General features: G+C 37.4%; 1 protein-coding gene across 1 annotated transcript in view; it reads left to right on the top strand.

The window, feature by feature from the left end:
* The window catches only part of SULF1 (sulfatase 1), a 221,401-nt gene that overhangs the window by 155,898 nt on the left and 43,632 nt on the right, over positions 1-21,871 (top strand). Inside the window, 3 exon segments of the mRNA XM_043979491.1 lie at positions 17,676-17,775; positions 17,778-17,828; positions 20,808-20,983. Coding sequence (XP_043835426.1) covers positions 17,676-17,775; positions 17,778-17,828; positions 20,808-20,983 — 327 coding nt within the window.

Raw genomic sequence — 21,871 nt, forward strand, 5'->3', positions numbered from 1 at the left:
ACGTTTAATAGATGCTTTTTTTCACTTCAGGTGCTCCATCTAATAATGTAGATCTGAATTCCTCTATGGCTTAGTAGGTGGCCTTCGTGATTTTCTGTGGCTGAAAAAAAAATCATCACCTGCAACTAACTTCCTGTTAATGAACCCCTCTGAAATGAGCTAGCCTGGCCATCAGGGAACAGTTAGACAATCTATTGCCAGGATTGCTGATATGTGTATGTATATAATGTGTGTGCATATGTATTTGTATATATGTATCAGAGAGAAAGAGATATTAAATCACACTCAGAGGAAAAAGGGCAATCATGAAGTGTATGTTTATATCAGCAACATTAACTCTTAGAAATGATCATAGTAAAAAGACTTAAGGATTCTTTTACTTAGGATTCACATTCTTTAGCTTCTCATCTTTTGCATCTTATGTAGGATCTTTAAAAAACAGTACAGAGGAATGATCTCTGAGATTGCAGTGAGCAGCTAGGTCTGAAACCTTGCTCTACTTGTGTGAATAACTGAGCAAGTGGTTAATCTCTCTGTGCTTCAGTTTTCTCATCTGTTAAATGAATTTAAACTAGAGGACTTCCAAGGTACCTTTCAACTCTAAATTTATGGTCCTATGGTCTCAAATGATAAAAATAATGACTTTCAAACACTTTCTCTAATATTTTGTCAAGAAAAATAATTTTTCAAATTCCCACTTTTATCCTCATTTCCCTGTTTAAGCAAGTACATGATAATAACTCACCAATTCAGTGAACCCAAAGGGAGTTGCCAGCTCCTTTATCAATATATGTTCAATTTCAGGAAACAACATCCACCGTGCCAAAGTGTTACATGGCAAATATCTGTTTTCCTTAAAGTGAAACAAATTGTTTTGAGAATACTCTAAAATCATTGAAAATTGCTTGGACTGCTAAGAAACTAGATTTTTTTTGGCAGGGCAATGAGGGTTAAGTGACTTGTCACACAGCTAGTAAGTGTCAAGTGTCTGAGGTCACATTTGAACTCAGGTCTTTCTGATTCCAGTGCCGGTGCTTTATCCACTGTGCTACCTAGCTGCCCCTCAAGAAACTATAATTTTAACTGGGTTCTTAATTAGTAATGGAAAGAGTCATTCAAACAGACATTGCCAGATTCCACTTATGACCTTCAAGAGTATAATTATTTTTTTCTTGGTCATTGAAGATGTTCTTAAATCTTTAGCAGGAACATTAGGGGCTTTTAGATAATATCAGCCTAAGGTACCACAAAGATAATATTGCTGAAATTTCTCTATCTGTAATTTATTCCTTTTAATTGAACTTGTCACTTAATCAAATCCCAAAGTGATTCCCGCAAGGGGAATACACTATGAGAAAGAGTTGTATTACAAAGATACCCAGAATTATCTCTCATTAATTGCAGGAATGGGCAAAGGGAGAGTGGAGCAGCAAACCCCTAGTAGTCCAGTTTAGCTATAACATAAATTGCATGAAGGGAGAATTTTGATCCAGATTGTAAATTGTTAAGTGTTGGTCTAAGGAGTCCATATTTTATTCTATTGAACACAGGTAACCATTGATGGTTTTTGAGCAGAGAAATGACATGGTCAGATGGTCTATGTTGGGAAGACTCTTTGGAATCCAAAGAGAATAGTGACTATGCCTCATTCATTAATTGAGTGAGACATACCCATGTTACCATTTTTATTAACAATTTTGAGGGAAGAAGTAATATATTGGTTAGGTTTCCAGGCTACTCTATAAACTCCTACAGGCCATACATTAAACCATACATCAAAGTAGCATTACCCAACAGATGCTAAAGCATTATGTCACATCTGGCTATGGATTTTGCTATAGGTCCCCTTCCTAAGGCTCTTCAGCATATCCTGTTTCTTGCTTCCTACATTAATCACCTCCTAGCTATGAACCTGGAATTTCACCACTGCCTTGGAAAGATGTACTTACTACCAATGTAGTTAGTCATTGAATCTGTCTCAGTTTCCCTAATTGTGAGAAACTGGATTATATAATCCCTAACATCCCTTTTACCTCTGATGCTATACATTATGCCCATAAAAGAGAAGTAAATGAGAATGAATAGACAAAGGATCCAGATGGAGACTGAGTTACTGAAAAGTTGTTTTGATATTTAATGCAATGAAATATTTTGAATATAAATAGTTATTAAGCATAATTAAGTATATTGACATACAATGTTTAGTTTTCAATTAATCATTTGAGATAAAAATAAATCTCTGATTCTACAATACATATTGAACTTGGCTAAACTTGACAGAATCTGCTTTGCTCGTGTGTTATCTCTTGTCAACTCAAGAAGCTTTCTGGCCCCTCTCTCCCCTTTTACTCCTAAGTGTACAAAAAACATCTCTTAAGCCACATGTCTTTTCTAAATCCCCAGTCCCTGAACTGTTTGGAAGCAGTGTCTTGACTTAAAATTTAGAATGTCAAGGGGGCAGCTAGGTGGCGCAGTGGATAGAGCACCGGCCCTGGATTCAGGAGTACCTGAGTTCAAATCCGGCCTCAGACACTTAACACTTACTAGCTGTGTGACCCTGGGCAAGTCACTTAACCCCAACTGCCTCACTAAATAAATAAATAAATAAAAATTCAGAATGTCAAAATTTGGAAAAACTTTATGTCCCTACTATGTAAGAAGTGCTGTGGTTGACATTGGAAATATAAGTGACAAATAACATAATCATTTTGTATAAGGAGCTTACAGTCTACTAGAGGACCTAAAGTGTAGATAGAATGCAAGTTCCCTGAGGACAAGGAATGTCTCACTTTTCTATCTGGACTCCCAGCACCTAGGACAGTGTCTGGCTCAAAGTAGATGCTTAGTAAGTTCTTGTTGAATGAATGAGCCGGTGGATCAACACAGCATTGTGCAAAGATTCCCATCCTTGAAACTGAGTCCTGAGTTCAAGTGTCAGCTCTAATGTTTCCTAGTTATGCATCTGGGCAATACACAATTTCTCTGAGCCTCAGTTCCTCCTTTGGAGAAAAAGAATAATAATATTTAGATTTCATACTTCACAGAGTTATCATGAGAAATGTACTTTGTATACCACATATGACAAGTGATGTGTTTACATCATAGAATATGATAGCAGAAAGCAGAGGTCCAAAGTACTATAAGAAAATTTGAGGAGGAAGATATGACTTGCAGTTATAGAAATCAGGACGACTCATATAGAATAGTACCTGAGCTGGATCTTGAAGAAAAAGGAAATTCAAGTGGCAGAATTGAGGAGGAATGTATCCTTAACAGAGATGATCATTTTTAGGAATGCACAGAGAGAGGATGGGGCAGCCAACTCCTAGTAATCCAGCTTGGCTATAACATGAAGGGAGAATTTGGATCCAGATTGTAAAATGTAAAATGTTGGGTTAAGAAGTTTATATTTTATTCTACAACACATGAAGTCAGTGGTGACTGAGGATTTGAGCAAGGAAATGACATCATCAGGCTCTACACATTGGGAAGATTCTTTGGAATACAAAGAGGATATGGAAAGCAGGAATTATGATGTCTCATAGGTTTAGAGCTAGAAGTAATGTCAGAAGTCATTGAGACTAAACCCCTCGTTTAAAGATGAGGAGACTGAGCCTAGAGAGAGAAAATGACTTGCATAGGGCACAGGAGGTAAGTGATGGAACAAGGACTGGAAGCCAGGACCATTGACTTCAAATCTGACTTTCCTTCTACCATATTATGCTACCTAAGTGTCCAACAGAAAAAGCCTGAACACAGGGGGAGACGTCAACGAAGCAATGCTTCCGAAATTCAGCCTGGAAAGTCATAATTAACATTCATTCTATTAATTCAACAAGAGACAATTGTAGAGACCACAAATGCCCTATCAAGCTTTACATCTACCAATAGCAATCAGGAGCAGTACAGTGGCCAAAGCAATGACTCTTTAGTCAGAGTCCACTCTTCAGTCCTCCTCCTGATGTTTGGCCAAGTCGTTTTAATACCCAGGACCTCAGTTTCTTCATATGTGAAAATTTGAGGGTTGAACAAATTGGGTTCTGAGCTTCCTTCCAGATCTACTTTAAGGTACTGAAGGAGGGCATTTTCACAACACTAGCATGTATGCATTACTTCAGTGAGAGGATTTTGGTTTTTATTATGGGTACTGACTACTAACTAGAGACTCTGTAGAGTCCTCTAGATAATTTAATTTACTGTATTCTATGGACTTCAATCTATTCTCTCTGGGAGGAAAACAAGATAGCAAAAGGGACCAGTCAGTGTAACAGAGATCAAAATACAAAAATCACATCTCTTATATTCCAGTTGTACTGGTGCTTAGACAGGATAAGCATCAATCCAGGTTATGTTCTAATCACAGGTGCAGAATCTGAGTGAGTCTGTGTAAATACAGGGAACTTCAAGATGTGGAGAAAATTTGAATTAGTGTAAATGTTTAACCCAGCTTCCATTTGTTGCTCAGCCTTAGGCTTTTTAAGGAACTAACATTTGGCTGGTAGCTCTGTCTCACTGTCTGTCTCAGCAGTCCAGAATTCCTGGCATCTTTGTTGTTGAAGTTTCCCTCACTCCCCCGCAAAGGAAAGGGCTTGAGAGGGTCAGAGTGAGTTTGTTGTTCCAGTGAGTGACTGCTCAGGTTCAGAGTTCAGGCAGCACACAAAAGGAGTGAGACAAATTGAAGACAAACTGCCAATGGTGGTGTGTGAAGCTACTGAATGGCTGGTTTCTGTAGCAAAAACCCAAGTAGCACATTCAGGCAAAGGGATGGAAGAAGTTAAGTGTCTCACAGAAATATCTAGCAGGCCCTAGGAAAACAGAGCAAGAAGCTATTGACTCTGCCTACTGGGGATTGGAGAGATGTAATGGGAACATTTTCCCCTCAGGTTTCTTCCTTGGTGGCCAAGCACCATTTGGATCCTTTTTATCTGGCCTTGGGTTATAGCCATCTGACCTTCTTGTGATGTAGCCATTAGATCAGGTTTCTCTAGTGTTTACTCCCCAACAAAGGAAGGAAACCAGTTCAGTATCAGCTTGTTGGCTTTACAAACTGAGATGAGAGATTATGCCTACAGATGAAGAATTAGACCAGATTATCAGTCACATATGACAGGAGGCACTGTTTAATAAGGTGGGAGTTCAGTAGCACACATCTTATATAATGTGGGGTTTCAACAATAGGAGAAATCCTCAGTCGGTTGTTGCTGGTTCTTAAAGAAATCTTGTCATCCCTGTTCATAAAGCCCCTTGCTCAGTCCTGGACTTGGTTATTCTAAGATGGATCAACTGAATTGGTGGGAAGTTGTCTCCCACTTCCACAGTCATCTCCCTCACTCTAATATGGGTTTCCAACTCTGTCCCTTGACAGCAGCTTTATAATGGAGTTCTGTTTGTTTATTTCAATTCAAATCAGCAAGCATTTATTGAGGACATGTTTATTGTGTGCAATGCACCTGCTGTTAAGTAGAATAAGAAAATGGAAGATAATTTAATTTCCAAACCACTCTGTATATGCTCCCTCGTGAGAAATTAATTCCTCTCAAATTTTATTTTGATTTGTTCTCCCTTCCTTTCCCATTCCTTCCTTAAAAAAAAAACCAGCTATTATAAACTCAATATGAAAGATAAATACAAGCAACTAAATTTGCATAGGAACTATTTGCATTTAAATAAATAATTTCTCAAGGCATGGGATACATTAGCAAATTTTCAGATAGTTCCCTAAGTCTCTACAAGGTTTCTTTATCTATTGCCTTTCCCATCTCCTCTTTAAGATCACAATGGGTATTTGGAGGGGGGGGGGTCTTTTTTCTTTTCCTTTTGAATCATTTTATAAAGATTATTCCAGATTTCTTTATATCTCCCATACTTGTCCATTTTAATTGCACTGTAATATGCTAATGAAGCAGGTTAATGAAGTTTATTTAACAATTCCTATATTGCTAGACATGTAAGTTGCTTCCGGCATTTTTGCAATTTTATAAATATTATTATACCACATCAAAATCTTTGAAAAGATCATTCTTTTTGTTTTCTATAACACTTCCAGGGTATATTCCCATCATCAGATAAAAATGTATTATTATTTTTATAATTTTTACTGTGTAATGCCATATTGCTCTCAAAATAAAACATTCTACTAGTTTTCAATTCCACCAAAAGAATGTGTGCCTATTTCTCCACAACCACAGCCAGCATCATGTTCTATTTATCTTAATTACATTTAGTTCTTCTTACCAAGATGATGGGTATGAGGTGGTACCTCAAATTGTTTTAATTTACATCTTTTTGTTTATTAAAGAAGTTGTTCCTTCTTTTTCCCACCCCCATGTGTTTACACATACACAAACTTTAATCTAAGAAAAACTTAAGACTTCATAATATCAATACATGTCCTCTAAAATGCAAGGATCACCTTAAGTTGGTGTTGTTCTAAAATCACAATATGTTAAAGAAAGTTCATTCACAAATACAGGTAACATATAAGGTAGGGAACAAAGTTTTAAAAAAAAATACATATCATCTCCCCCATAGAACTAATACTGAGCAATGTTTCCTTTTAAAAGAATTTATATAGATGTAGTGGCAGTGGGGCATGGTGAATAGAGAGTTGGCCTTTCTGCCAGAAAGATCTGGGTTCAAATTCTGTCTCTGATGCATAGTGGCTATATCACCTTGTGCAAGTAACTTAACAGTTAGATCTCTGAGCATCTCTCTGAAACTATTAGTTGCAGAGGCCATCCTATACTGGTAGAGGGAGTTTCCTCAGTCGGAAATTCTCTAAAATATATAAATATCCTATCCCTGTCTTATGATGTCATTACATTTCCCCAAAAAATACAGGAATGGAAATGCTTTTAAGGATAATAAATGTTTATTGATTGATTAATAAGTAAAACTGAAATTCTCCACATAAGCAATATGCATTATGGTAATCCCATCAAATGCTATTTTATAACATTTTTAAAAATAATATATCCTATAATTTAAAATCATGGAATTAGAGGTGACAGGAGCACTAAAGATAATCTAGTCATAGCATATCTTTCTCCAGATGAAGAAACCGAGTCGCAAAGAAGTGTTTAGCCAAAAGTAAACAAGGGATCTAGAATTAAGTTCCCCGAATTCTTTACATTCTACTTCAATTTCAATCACAGTTACAAATAAATATTAAACTATGACCAAATGGTATGTATGTATATGTATATATGTGTCTGTATATGTGAGTATAACAAAGATCTTCTTGCTGATTATCAGAAGTTAATTTAAGAAGTCTTTAGTGAGGCAGCTAGGTGGTGCAGTGGATAAAGCACAGACTCTGGATTCAGGAGGACATGAGTTCAAATCTGACCTCAGACACTTGACACTTATTAGCTGTGTGACCCTGGGCAAGTCACCTATTGCCTTATTGCCTCACCAAAAAATAAATAAATAAATAAGATAAGATAAGAAGTCTTTAGGAAAATATATGTTAGGTTCAGTTGAGCACAATGCTTTTTCTCTATATGGAAATCTTGATGAATGCTGCTGAATATATTTTAGTTGGAAAAGGAAAAAATATTTTCAGTGAAACCAGTTCAAAGTTAGTGAAAACTGAGATCGTGTCATATAGGAGACAAGCTCAGGGCTTTCTGATTTTCTTTCCAGTGAGTATCAATGTCTCATTCTGTGACCTGGGACACAGCTTTTTCCAATAAAGCTGATGATAATACCATGATGCTGAAATACTTTAGTGGTTGTTGTTCCTTGAGGCTGAACAATTGTTTAAAAGTAATTTCCAAATACAAAATGCTAGAAAAACATTGACTATCAATACAGTGACAATATAAAGTTTGTGTGTTGGTAAAAAAAAAAATGAACTGCAGAATTCCTAGCAACCCTCTCAGTGTGGTTTTAATGTGGAACACATGCACTGTATCCCAAGATTCTGTTGAAACTATTGCTTAGCTGGTGATAATGACTCTCCATGGGTCTCTCTGCCTCTGAAGATGAAAGGTCACATTATTAGGCTTCTGTACAGTGCAATGGGTTCCCTCATGTGGTAGTAGTATTGACCCCACTAGAGATCTTTGAGGTTAAATGAGCATGTATGTTGTAGGGGATTCTTGTTCTGTTCTATGTTAGACTAGGCTGCTGAGCTGTCAGCTGATGATTTAATCTGTGATTTTTAAATACTTCAAGTCATGATAGCAAAGCAAAACATATTAGAAAGAAAATACTATTCTCTGTTTTTGGTTTTGGTTTTGGGGGGTTTTGCATGGCAGTGGGGGTTAAGTGATTTGCCCAGGGTCACACAGCTAGTAAGTGTCAAGTGTCTGAGGTCAGATTTGAACTCAGGTCCTTCTGAATCCAGGTCTGCTGCTCTATCCACTGTGCTACCTAGCTGCCTCCAGAAAATACTATTCTCAAAGAAAAATGGATAAATACTAAAAAGATAAACTAAAGGACCTAAGAGACCTTTCCTACTTCAAATTTCTCTGATTAATCAATCTGTCAATAAGCATTTATTAAATGCCTACTGTGTGCTGGGAACAGCGCTGCTTGTTGTTGTTTTGTTTCAGTCACATCTGGCTCTTCATGATACCATTTTGGGTTCTCTTGGCAAAGCTACAGGAGTGGTTTGCCATTTCCTTCTCCACCTTATTTTACAGTTGAGAAGCTGAGGGACAGTTAAGTGGCTTGCCTAGGGCCATATAGCTATTAAGTGTCTGAGGCTGGATTTGAACTCATGAAGATGAATCTTCTTGATTCCAAGCCCAGTGCTCTATCTACTGTAACACCTAGCTGCTCCAGGAACTGTACTAAGCACTGGGAATACAGAAAGAGGCAAAAGACACTCCCTGCCCTTAAGCTCATGATCTAATGATGCAATGAGCTGGGCAATAAATCCAGAAACTCAGTGCTGAAAAAAATGAACTATCTGAGGAAAGTTCCATCAATACGATTAGAATATACTTTATTTTAGAAAGAGAAATGTAGTTCAGCTACCCTATACTTAGTAAAAATACCTTGTCTGGAGGGATAACAGAAATTATTATGGTAACAAAAACCATATGAATAATGTGCTTCAGGGAGATTTTAAAAACTAAATCCAGTGGAGTTCCAAAAATCAGAATTGGGCCTCATTCCACCCTTATGTTGTTGTTACTGGTTTTTGAAAAGAACAAAAAAAACCCAATTGTGTGTCTGTCTACTTTATCTCCAATAAATCCTACAAGAGCCAAAATGTCCAACCAGATGTGTCAACCACACTGTGGGAGTGTAACACTCCCAAGTGTGGCCGCAACCAACTTAAAATGTAATTGAGAGCTATTTGACAAAACAAAAATACAATAAAACATATATAACATTATATTTTGAAACTAAGTCGATATGCAGCCCACAGGGATGCTTACATATGGATTGGTGGTCCATTTCTATTTGAGTTTGACACCACTGCCTTTGAAAATCTGGTTTTATTTGATTCTTCCAGCAGATGTTCATTTAGCAGTTAGTAGGAAATCTACAAATGGAACCCAAACCAGCTATATTCAAAGTTAGTAGAGATCAGTTAATTTTAGGACTTCTGTGAGGGTCAAAACGACATTAGAGATAGACCTTGACTTAAAGTCGGGAACCGAGGATTCCAATCTAGCTCTGTCACTAGCTGGTAACCTACAAGCAGGTCACCCAAACCTCTGAACTTCAAGCAACACCTTTCTAAGACTTCTACTAAGGCATAGACAGGTTGTGATCTGCATTGGTGCCTAGGCAGAGTCTTGATGAAACCTTAATATGTTGAAGTTGTTATGGGGGGGCCCAGAAAGAAATGTACAATCTGTTTGTTTGTTTTTAATGATTAGAACTTTGACATGATATACTTACAAATTTAATAGGATAATCTATTATGTGTCTCCTAGAAGAGGCAGTATGATAACAGTGGAAAGACTGTTGTATTTGAAATCAAAGGGCGTGGGTCTAAAGCCCAGCTCTACTGCTTACTAGTTATGTGACCTGAGGCAAGTAACTTAATAATTTTGAGACCTCAGCTTCCTCATCTGTGAAATGGACACAATAGATAAGACATCTGATATCCCAGATATCACTAAATCCATGATCCTTGTAGGTTGGAAGGAATCCCAGAAGCCATCTAGCTTAAACTTTTGTTTTTACACTAAGATAACTGAAAGAAGTTGAGTGACTTACCGAAGGTCATACAGGTAGTAAGATTGAGAGGTCAGATTGAATCCAGAGCCTCTGACTCTAAAGTCTGTGCTTTTCTGATAGAATATGTTCCCACATAGGAATTTTGCTAGGCGTGTTCTGATAAGATAAAAGATGTAGGGGCGGCTAGGTGGCACAGTGGATAGAGCACCGGCCCTGGAGTCAGGAGTACCTGAGTTCAAATCCGGCCTCAGACACTTAACACTTACTAGCTGTGTGACCCTGGGCAAGTCACTTAACCCCAATTGCCTCACTTAAAAAAAAAAAAAGATGTAAGAACAATGTAGTAGCAATTGACCACCCTAAGAAAGCTACCAACTCAACCCCAAAGACCCCAGGAATAGTTCAAGAATATGGAGAGTTCTTAGAGTTGTAGATCAAAACCAAGCTGGACTCAGGGTTTTGAAGTCATCCAATGTAGTTACTGAGGGGAAGCGATAGAGAGGATAACTATGTGTCTATACCACTTCCTAGTCTTGGTTACCACCCCCCCCCCCTGCCCAGGTAAGATGGGCAGTCTGAAGGCTCCCCAGGAAGGACTAGGAAGTTGAATTTAGTCTAGAGCCTCGAGAGCCTCTCCAGAAACTATTGGAACCCCAGAGATGCCTGAGTAAATTCACAGAATTATAACTTGGGGCAGAGGAAGCCCTTTAGGATGGATGGAGTATGCAACAAATTACATTAACCCATCTTGGTCATGAACCACTTAAATAATAGCATAGTCCCTAAGGTCTGGTTCACGAGGGAGTGGGTAGATCAACCACATTGTCCCTGAGGACCAAAGAGCAAAGAATGTTAAATTACCAAAAAGGAGAAGAGAAAGGGCAAAAGAAAGAAACCTTACTACCACCAACACCCAGTCTTACAGATTCATTTGATTGGGTGCCCTCAACATTTTGGGAAATAGCCTCTATGTCCCTACATGGCAGCCAGTACTTACCACAGCATAGACAATTTACCACCCCCTAATAAGTGCATAGTCCTCAGGGAGAATGCTAAAGAGGACTGACACTGTTGTCTGATTCCTAACCAAGCTTTGAATTGACCAAGATAGAATATGACTTATGGTAGAAAGAAGAAAGGAATGAGACAGGTACCCCCTTCTTCTCTCTTCATTACAGAGTAGTAATAACAAGGGGGTGATAAATGTGATCATATTAAATGTAAATAAGGATGAAATTGTAAAGCTTGTATAAACAAAAGTGGAGAACTATCTTTACATGTAACAGAAAAAAAAATACTTGATTAATTTTTTTTTTAAATGTAAATAAGGAGGGACTGATGTGACTCATACAGAAGGTTATCCCTGAGTTAGCTACCAGAGTTACAATGAAGATAGGTCCAACTCTCCATCCTTGGGTGATAGTGAAGAAGGACCAATGCACAGAGAGACTTCTAATTTCTTTTACTGTTAGATCATGTGGACAGGATTATCTTTCATGACCAATATCACATATATTTTTGTGGGTTTCCTTCCATTAGTCCCTGGTAACACAGGTGTTTATCTGACGTTTTTGTACCATAGGGCATTGCAAGCAAGAATATTGTTTAGTGTGAAAAAGCAAACATCAGTTAAAGCTAGAAAACAGGAGGCCTCGTGTTAAAGGACTGTCTTAAAGGTTACATCTACAATAATTGAGAAGGGTGACAGTTTGTAATTTTTTAAGTAACTAATCAGCCTGTTTCAGATCCCTAAAGATAGCTCATGGCTCATAGAAATCAGAATCCACCTGTCTTCTGCCAGAAGGACATTGCTGCATTCCTTTATTGCCTTCCCTACCCTAGATGCCAGGTCTCTTCCTGGGAGTTTCCTTGGAGAACAGGGTCTTATTATAGAGGGGGAAGAAAAGAAAAGCTTTGATTCTGGATGTATACCTTGTACCCTTTTGAGTTCCCACATATAAAATACAATACAGCACAGCCTTTTTCCAAATATGGGAATCCAGTTTACAAAAATGAAGCTCACAAGGGCAGCTAGGTGGTGCAGTGGATAAAGTGTCGGCCCTGGATTCTGGAGGACCTGAGTTCAAATCTGACCTCAGACACTTGACACTTACTAGCTGTGTGACCCTGGGCAAGTCACTTAACCCTCATTGCCCTGCCAAAAAAAAAATGAAGCTCACAGGGACAGCTAGTTGTACAATGGATAGAGCTCTGGCCCTGGAGTCAGGAGGACCTGAGTTCAAATCCAGCCTCAGATATTTACTAGCTGTGTGACCCTGGGCTAGTCACTTAACCCTGATTGCCCCTTTTAAAAGTTACTTTTTTTGCAGGGCAATGAAGGTTAAGTGACTTGCCCAGGTTCACACAGCTAATAAGTGTCAAGTATCTGAGGCCAGATTTGAACTCGGGTCCTCCTGAATCCAAGGCCAGTGCTTTATCCACTGCACTACCTAGCTGCTCCAAAGTTACATTTTTTAAATGAAGCTCACACTACCCTTGCCTATTTCACCAAATGAGGCTAAATGATGTCAAGCACATCAAGGTAGCCAGTATCAATATCATTAACCCATTATAAGTCCACAGTGCCATTCCTACCATAAAAATTTTATTTGTGTGAGGTTGATTTTATGGTTTTAAAAAAATCAACCAATTGATTTTTAATTTAAAGTTTCTTGCCATTAACAGACATGAAAGAGGGGCAGCTAGCTGGTGCAGTGGATAGAACACTGACCCTGGAGTCAGGAGTACCTGAGTTCAAATCCGGCCTCAGACACTTGACACTTACTAGATGTGTGACCCTGGGCAAGTCACTTAACCCCAATTGCCTCACGAAAACAAAAACAAACAAACAAAAGACATTAAAGTATATTTTAGCGTTATGAACAAACATGGTAACATTATTTTAGTAAAGCAACATCCTTTTTTTAACTATGGATCAGTGAACAGTTCAAACCTGTTGCAAACAGATATTTCATTTTTCTAATCTCAAAGCATCCCTAAGGAATGCTGAGTCATCTCCCCTTCCAAGAGAAGGAACATTTATGCTATAACATACCCAATCAGAGGATAGCAGGATCATAGCAATTATATCACTGAGGGACCATAGAGGTCATCTGATATAATCTACTCATTTTATACATAAAATAGCTAAGGCTGGAGAAGTTAAGTATCTTACTCTAGGTCACATAGGCACTGAGAGATAGGCCTAAAATTGGAAACCAATCCTTTCTGGTTGAAGTCCAGTTCTCTTTCCCCCTGTGCTGCATCCCATCCCAATCTTGGTTTTTAATGTACAAGAAGAAAAAAATAAAAGGTGAGAATTTTTTCTTAGGGCATGATTGCCTTTCCTGCTTCATCTGTTCTTGAAATTGAATGGCCCTGATCATTCCAGTGGAAAACAAGTCAATGATTCACTTTTTTGGAGCTAGACAGCTTTCTTTTATGCTTCATTCATGGTTCCATTCATTGTATGAGTCATCCACTCACTATCTGCTCACTGGACAGTAGAAGAAAATGGATTCTGTAATTTCCTCTCAGAAATACATGAAGGTATCGTCTTAAAGTTTCCATTAGTGGTTTTTGCCACAACACAGAGTGCCCATGAAATTTCTAGATAAGTAGACTGTAGTTTAGGACTTTGGGTCTAAGAAGTCTAACCTTTTTGATGATATTGTTATTTAGGGTTGGTACTATGTTGTAATTTGAACCACTTTATGAACTTTTCTACTGATATGTTTCATCCACAGTCAAAGAACAATGTTTATTCACTGATGAAAAATGAGATATGACTATATTAGGGTGGACAATCGGGGGTAATCTTTCTTCCTGTTGGAAGCAGGGTCTGCTACAGAAGTAGGGGGGAAAACTTTTGCCCAGATCTCCTGTAAAGGAGGGAGAGGAACAGGAAAAAGAGGAGGAGGGAAGGGGCAGCTAGATGGCGCAGTGGATAAAGCACCAGCCCTGGATTCAGGAGGACCTGAGTTCAAATGCGGCCTCAGACACTTGACATGTACTAGCTGGGTGACCTTGGGCAAGTCACTTAACGCCAATTGCCACACCTTAAAAGAAAAAAAAAGAGGAGGAAGAGGTGAAAATACTGCACTTTATATGGCCCATTCCCTTTCGAATTCCTTCATTGCCACTTACTAGCTATGTACTCCGGACAAGTCACTTAACCCCAACTGCCTCACTAAAAAAAAAAAAAAAAAAAAAGAATTCTTCATTACTCTAATTATATCTCTAAGGTGTCTCACCAGTAATCATATCTCTAAGGCTTAGGTGTCCCTTGGGGAAAGTAACCCTGGAATTGGGCCACTACAGGATGAATTTAATATGTGAGGTCAGTAATTCATTGGGAATTTCTGAATATATTATTTAACCTAAAATGAATGACACATTAATTGGAATTGTAATCTCTTTAATAATACTACTGGATTGTATTTAAAGTAAGTTTACAATTAAGGCCTAAAAGTTTTCCTAACTATGATCTTTTAAGAGGTGCCAGCAATTAGATATCAGTTTTCCATATTACTCACCAGAATGTTGATATTCATTCTGACCAAGGTGTTCTTTGCAAAGCTGTGCTTTGACTTAATAATAAAGATATGCTAAAAATAATAATAATGATATGCTGGGGGCAGCTAAGTGGCGAAGTGGATAAAGCACTGGCCCTGGATTCAGGAGGACCTGAGTTCAAATCCAGCCTCAGACACTTGGCACTTAATAGTTGTGTGACCCTGGGCAAGTCACTTAATCCTCATTGCCCTGAAAAAAAATAATAATGATAAGCTGACACCTGGGAAGACTCCCTTTATTCCATTGTATACCTAGATGTATCTCTAACACTCAGGTACTCCAGGTGAAAAAATAATGTAGAGTTCCAATCTTCATATAATTTAAAATCAGTAGGGAAATGCAGAACCTTAGATACCTATAACTACCAGGAATAGTGTACAACGATACACAGGTATTATTCACAATGAAATTTAGCAAACATTTCACAAGATCATAGATCTAGAGTTGGAAGGAACTTTTGGCACCAATTGTTCCCCTTTATACAGATGAAGAAACCGGAGGTCCAGATATAATAAGTAACTTGCCCAGGGTCACACATCTAGTAAAGGTGAGCTGAGATTTTTAATCCTGTCCTTTGATATCAACTCCAGAACCTTTTCTCCCATGCTAATCTATAGCCTTAAATTACTGAGTTTAAATAACTTGTCTGTGGTCAATTATGTATCCAGAAAGAGAACATCTTCAGGTCTTTGGGGCTCTAAGGTCTGCCCTTTTTTTCCATGAGGCTGCCTCTTTAGTAGGTAGGCTTGTTTAGTTAACATTATGATATTATGACTTTTACTTGAGTGATGAAGCCTCTCTGTGCACAGTAGAAATATAATTCTCCAGCTCATATAGTGCCAGATTGGCAGAGACAAAAGAAATGAATAAGTTTCAAGAGAAGAGGATGTCAAAAGTCATGATTTAGCCACACTACTTGCAGCATGTTTTAAGGGAACATATTTCAATTAATCAATTAGTCAATCAACATTTAAGTGCCTACTATATGCCAGGCAATGCGCTAAGCACTGAGGATACAAAGAAAGGCAAAAGACAGTCCTTGATCTCAAGAAGTTCACAATCTAATGAGAGAGAATAAATGTATATACATATATGTATATATATAAATATATATGTGTGTGTATGTATTATATACACACATATGTACAAGCAAATACATGATAAATAGGACATAATTAAGAGAGGAAGGCACTAGAATTAAGAGGGGTTGGGAAAGGCTACTTGTGGAAGATGGGATATTTAACTCCCTAATAAGAAATCAAAAGTGGTATAATTTCACATGCTAGGAAAACATTATTGGCTTCTTCATTATAGACATTGAACATAAATGTAATTATAGTCATATAGAAAAACCTGAGTTCAAATCTGGCCTCAGGTATTTACTAGCTGTGTGACTCTGGGCAAGTTAACTTAACCTCGTTTGCCTCAGTTTCCTCATCTCTAAAAAATGAGCTGAAGAAGGAAATGGCAAACTGCTCCAGTATCTCTGTCAAGAAAATCCCAAATGGGATCATGAAGAATTGTACATAACTAAAAATGACCAAACATTACAACCACCAATGATACCATATAATGCAGCTCTTATCAAACAAATCCTAACAAAGGTTCAATTCAACATTTATCAAGTTTGCTACAATGCTGCCCATCCACATGCTACATACTAGAACTGCAGAATAAAAACAATATAACCCTTGCTCTCAAGGAAATTACAATCTTTTTAGGAGGGCAGGGCAATGAGGGTTAAGTGACTTGCCCAGGGTCACACAGCTAATAAGTGTCAAGTTTTTGAGGCCGGATTTGAATTCAGGTCCTCCTGAATCCAGGGCCAGTGTTTTATCCACTGGGCCACCTAGCTGCCTCCTAAGATTACAATCTAATGAAAAAGCCTAAGGCATTTACCCAGGAAATTTTTGTGATAAATGAAAAAGAGAAGTCAAACAGAGATATATGAAAGCTTTAATCTGATAGCGCTACCAAAAATTTTCATGGAGGGATGTGTCTCCTGACCTAAACCTTCAAGTAAAAGAAGCATTTCAGCAGGGATATGAAGGGAGGCTACTCTAGGCCTGTGTATAGACAGGGAGAAGAAGGAGATTGGGATGACATCAGGAAATGGCTAATAGTTTGGCTGGAACGTAAAGTATGTGAAATGTATCCTATAAAATAAGGCTAGAAAAGTAAGTTCTATCCAGATCATGGAGAATATTAAGAGAATTGTATTTTAAAATGAGAATGTGGGGCAGCTAGGTGGCGCAGTGGATAGAGCACCTTCCCTGGAGTCAGGAGAACCTGAGTTCAAATCCGACCTCAGACACTTAATACTAGCTGTGTGACCCTGGGCAAGTCACTTAACCCCAACTGCCTCACCAAAAAAAAAAAAAGAGAGAGAGAGAGAATGTGTCACTTGCAAGTCTCCATTTAAAAGTTTAAATTGTATCTCTACATGTAAACTAGAAAATAATAAAATACTTTTATGGTAAAAAAAATGAAAATTTAAATTGAAATGATTCTAGAAATTTCAAAGAGTTTCATATGACATTGATTCAGCTTTATCACAAAAAGAAATTAAGTTCTAACTGTATGCAAGGCCCTGGAGAAATTAAGATACAAAGATAAATAAGACATATTCCTTTTCCTCAAGGCACTGATAGTCTAGTAGGAAAGATAGAGTATGTACAGAAAAGCAGAAATGTTTTAAGTGCTATAAGAGATTCAAGAAGGGAACGAGTTCTTCAGTCCAGAAAGATCAGAGTAGACTACCCAGTGCAGCTCTCAGTATAATTTGTCAACCCCTCTAAGCAAAGAAGACATAGTCTGGAGAGAAAAAAAAATGAAGTGTTAGTGATGTTTTAATTGCTTCACATGAAAGATTATTTCATGACCCTTTTTGCTGAGTTTTTTTTAAGTGACTAAGTATAAAAATACATATACTAAGACTCCTTTCTGGCTATTTTCAGTACTCCCAGTTACAACTATGCACCAAATATGGACAAGCATTGGATTATGCAGTACACAGGACCCATGCTGCCCATCCACATGGAATTTACAAATGTTTTTGCAGCGGGAAAAGGCTTCAGACTCTGATGTCAGTTGATGACTCTGTGGAAAGGGTAAGAATACAAAAACCTCAAGGATACTTCCTCCTATTTTTCTTTCCTGCCCTTTCCCTCAAAACTGCTTGCTTTTTCACATTTTCCTTGCATTTCAGGACATTGATTTGTTAATGTCCTTGCCATCTTTACCCTGCCCCCACCTTTTTCCCATTCCTCATACTTTTCTGGGTGAAGTTCAGGTAGAACTGAAGAAAGCTGAGCCAGGCACAGCTGGAAGAAAAACAGGAAGAAAATGTAAACATAAAGATGGCAATAATAATTTGCTTACCTGCTGAATTTTCAAACTGACATGTTACAGAAAATTTTCTTCTTAACCAAAAAAAAAAAATGTACAATGAAAATGTAAAAGGTAGTTAGATTTCAAAAATATTAGTTTATTTGACTTCTCTGCCCCAGGTTAACATATGTTGAAATTGATGAAGACAACTAAATCACTAGATGGTAATTTATTACCCAGGAGGACAGATAGCTCAACTGAAATGGATGACTAGTAGTGTTAAAATTGATAGATAAAGAAAGTTGAGACCATTTTATACCAAAAAAAATCAGCCCTAAGTGGCTTAGCTGTACCAGATCTCAAACTTTATTAAAAAGCAGTAATCATCAGAATATCTGGTACTGGCTTAGATATAGAGCAGTGGATAAGTGGAATTGATTAGGTACAGAATACACAGAAATGAAAAATCATAGTGATCTAGTGTTTGATAGACCCAAAGACGTAATAAGCTTTTGGGACAAGAACTCACTTTTTGACAAAATCTGCCAGGAAAACTGGAAAACGGTATGGCAGAAACTTAGGTAGAGACCAACATCTTACACTGTATACCAAGATAAAGTCAAAATGGGTACATGATTTAGACATAAAGGATACCATAAGCAAATTAGAGGATCATGGAATAGTTTACGTGTCAGAGATTTGGATAAGGGAAGAATTTATGACCAAGCAAAGAGACAGAGTGCATACAGGATGTAAAATGGCTAATTTTTATTATATTAAATAAAAAGTTGTTGCATAAACAAATATAACCAAGATTAGAAGGATAGTAGAAATCTGAGGAAGGGAAGAATATTACGGTATCTCTGATAAAGGTCTCATTTGACAGATATTTAGAATGGAATCAAATGTATAAGAATATATTATTCCCCAATTGATAAATTACCGAGGGATATGAACAGGGAATTTCCAGATGAAGAAATCAAAGCTATCTATAGTCATGAAATGATGTTCTAAATCACTATTAATTAGAGAAATGCAAATCAAAACAAATCTGTGATACCATCTCACACACTTCAACAGTTATTATATCCTTTTTTTTCTGTAATATTTGACAGAAAAAGGAAATAATAAATCTTGAAAGGAATGTGGGAAAAATGAGACACTAATGAACTATTGGTAGAGTTGTGAACTGATTCGACCATTCTGGAAAGCAATTTGTAACGATACACAAAGGACTATTTAAAATGTGCATATTGGGGGCAGCTAGGTAGCGCAGTGGATAAAGCACTAGCCCTGGATTCAGGAGTACCTGAGTTCAAATCCGGCTTCAGACACTTGACACTTACTAGCTGTGTGACCCTAGGCAAGTCACTTAACCCCCATTACCCCGCAAAAAAAAATTTAAGAAAAAATGTGCATATCCTTTGATCCAGCAATACCACTGCTAGGTCTATATTCCAAAGTAATAAAAAAAAAATGGTGGAAGGACCTGTTTGTACAAAACGTATTTTAGTAGCTCTTTTTGTGGTGGCAATAAATTAGAAATTGAGGGATGTCCATTAAATGAGTAATGGCTGAACAATTTGTGGTAAATGATTGTAATGTGCTATAAGTGCTCTAAAGAGCTATAGAAAATGATGAATAGGACGATTCTAGAAAAACTGGAAAGACTTACATAAACTAATGCAAAGTGAAGTTAGCAGAACCAAGAGAATGTTGTACAGAGTAATATTGATATTGTACAATGAAGAACTGTTAGTGGCTTAGCTATTCTTAGCAATAAAATGATTCAGAACAATTCCAAAGGAGTCATGATGAAAAATGCTATCCACCTCCTGAGAAAGGACTGATAGGGTCTGAATGAAGATTGAAGCATACTATTTTCAATTTTTTTCATAGTTTTTTTATCATTTTTTCTTTTATACCATGATTAATATGGAAATATGTTTTTATAATGCACATGGATATGCTGTATCAAATTACTTAGCATCTCATGGAGAGATGCGGGAAGGGAGAGAACTCAAAATTTAAAAAAAAACAAATGTTAAAAATTGTTTTCACATGTAATTGAAGGAAAATATTATTTGAAAACAAAAAATTTAAAAATAAGGCATTAGGGGACAGCTAGGTGGTGCAGTGGATAGAGCACCGGCCCCGGAGTCAGGAGTACCTGAGTTCAAATCCGGCCTCAGACACTTAACACTTACTAGCTGTGTGACCCTAGGCAAGTCACTTAACCCCAATTGCCTCACTAAAAAAAATAAAATAAAATAAGGCATTAGCCTTTTAGACAGCAAGCCCCAATCAGAAAAACCTAAGTTCATATCCTGCTTCTGACAAACATTAGCTATGTGACCCTACACAAGTCACTAAATATCTATATAAAATTCTCTAAGACTATAGATTCATAGAGCAGGTGCCTTTCTGCATTAATAGAAGGTGTTTCCTCACTGGGAGCTTCCTCTATCAATAAAATCATAGTTCTCTCCCATTCCCCTACTCTACATTTTAGAAATAGTCTTTGCATTGTAACATGATAACTTTTAGAAAAATATTTCAGCATATATTACACAAATTGATGGTTTCATTCATGCTCTTTGTGTATTAAAATGCTTGTATTATTCAATTATTATTAAATTCATAATGGAAAAGAATCTTTAAAAAGGGGGGGTCAAGAGAGTAAATTTGCAGAAAAATCCTCTGGATGTCATGTTATGTCATTCCATTTCACTTCTACTTTTCTCTGTGATGTATTTCAGCTATATAATATGCTTGTGGAAACTGGAGAACTGGATAACACCTACATCATTTACACTGCAGACCATGGGTACCATATTGGGCAATTTGGACTGGTCAAGGGAAAATCCATGCCATATGACTTTGATATCCGTGTTCCATTCTTTATTCGTGGACCAAGTGTAGAACCAGGATCAATGTAGGTACTCTTCTGTTTATAAGATAAGTTATCATACAAAAAGCAATTCAATGACTTTGGTTAATCAAAGTCTCAATTTTATTTTCCTTTGATCAAGAAACATTAGTATCTTCAGATTGTATAACTTAAAAGATAGGTATACTTCAAAATAACTTAGAAAGGAAAAGGAACATTATTAATAGTCAATCTTTGCATATGAAAAAGAACTCACACCTCTCATTATGGTGGGTAAATAAGGAAGATGGAAGAGAAAGGATTCTTCAGAAGGATTTATGACTGTGTTTAAGTAACAACAACCTCTCATTTGTTTGATTTCACAATAGCCTTTTCCCAGTTCCTTGAAGTCCAGACCACATATATTTATTTTTAAAACATATGTGGGGGCAGCTAGGTGGCGCAGTGGATAGAGCACTGGCCCTGGAGTCAGGAGGACCTGAGTTCAAATCCGGCCTCAGACACTTGACACTTAGTAGCTGTGTGACCCTGGGCAAGTCACTTAACCTCAATTGCCTCGCCAAAAAAAAAAAAAACCCTATGTGAATTATTTGAATACCAGGCAGTCTAAAGGAAATAAGGATCGAGTAGAAAACAGAAGACGTGACCTTAAGTTGTTGGTTAGCAAATATTTATTTATTTATTTGTTTGTTTGTTTGTTTGTTTGTTTTGGGTGAGGCAATTGGGGTTGTGACAACTTAAGGTCACGTCTTCTGTTTTCTACTCAATGCTTATTTCCGTTAGACTGCCTCGTATTCAAATAATTCACATATGTTGGGTTTTTTTGGTGAGGCAATTGGGGTTAAGTGACTTGCCCAGGGTCACACAGCTAGTAAGTGTTAAGTGTCTGAGGCCGGATTTGAACTCAGGTCCTCCTGACTCCAGGGCCAGTGC

This window comes from Dromiciops gliroides, chromosome 1 (genome assembly GCF_019393635.1).
Source record: "Dromiciops gliroides isolate mDroGli1 chromosome 1, mDroGli1.pri, whole genome shotgun sequence".
Taxonomy (NCBI): Eukaryota; Metazoa; Chordata; class Mammalia; order Microbiotheria; family Microbiotheriidae; genus Dromiciops; species Dromiciops gliroides.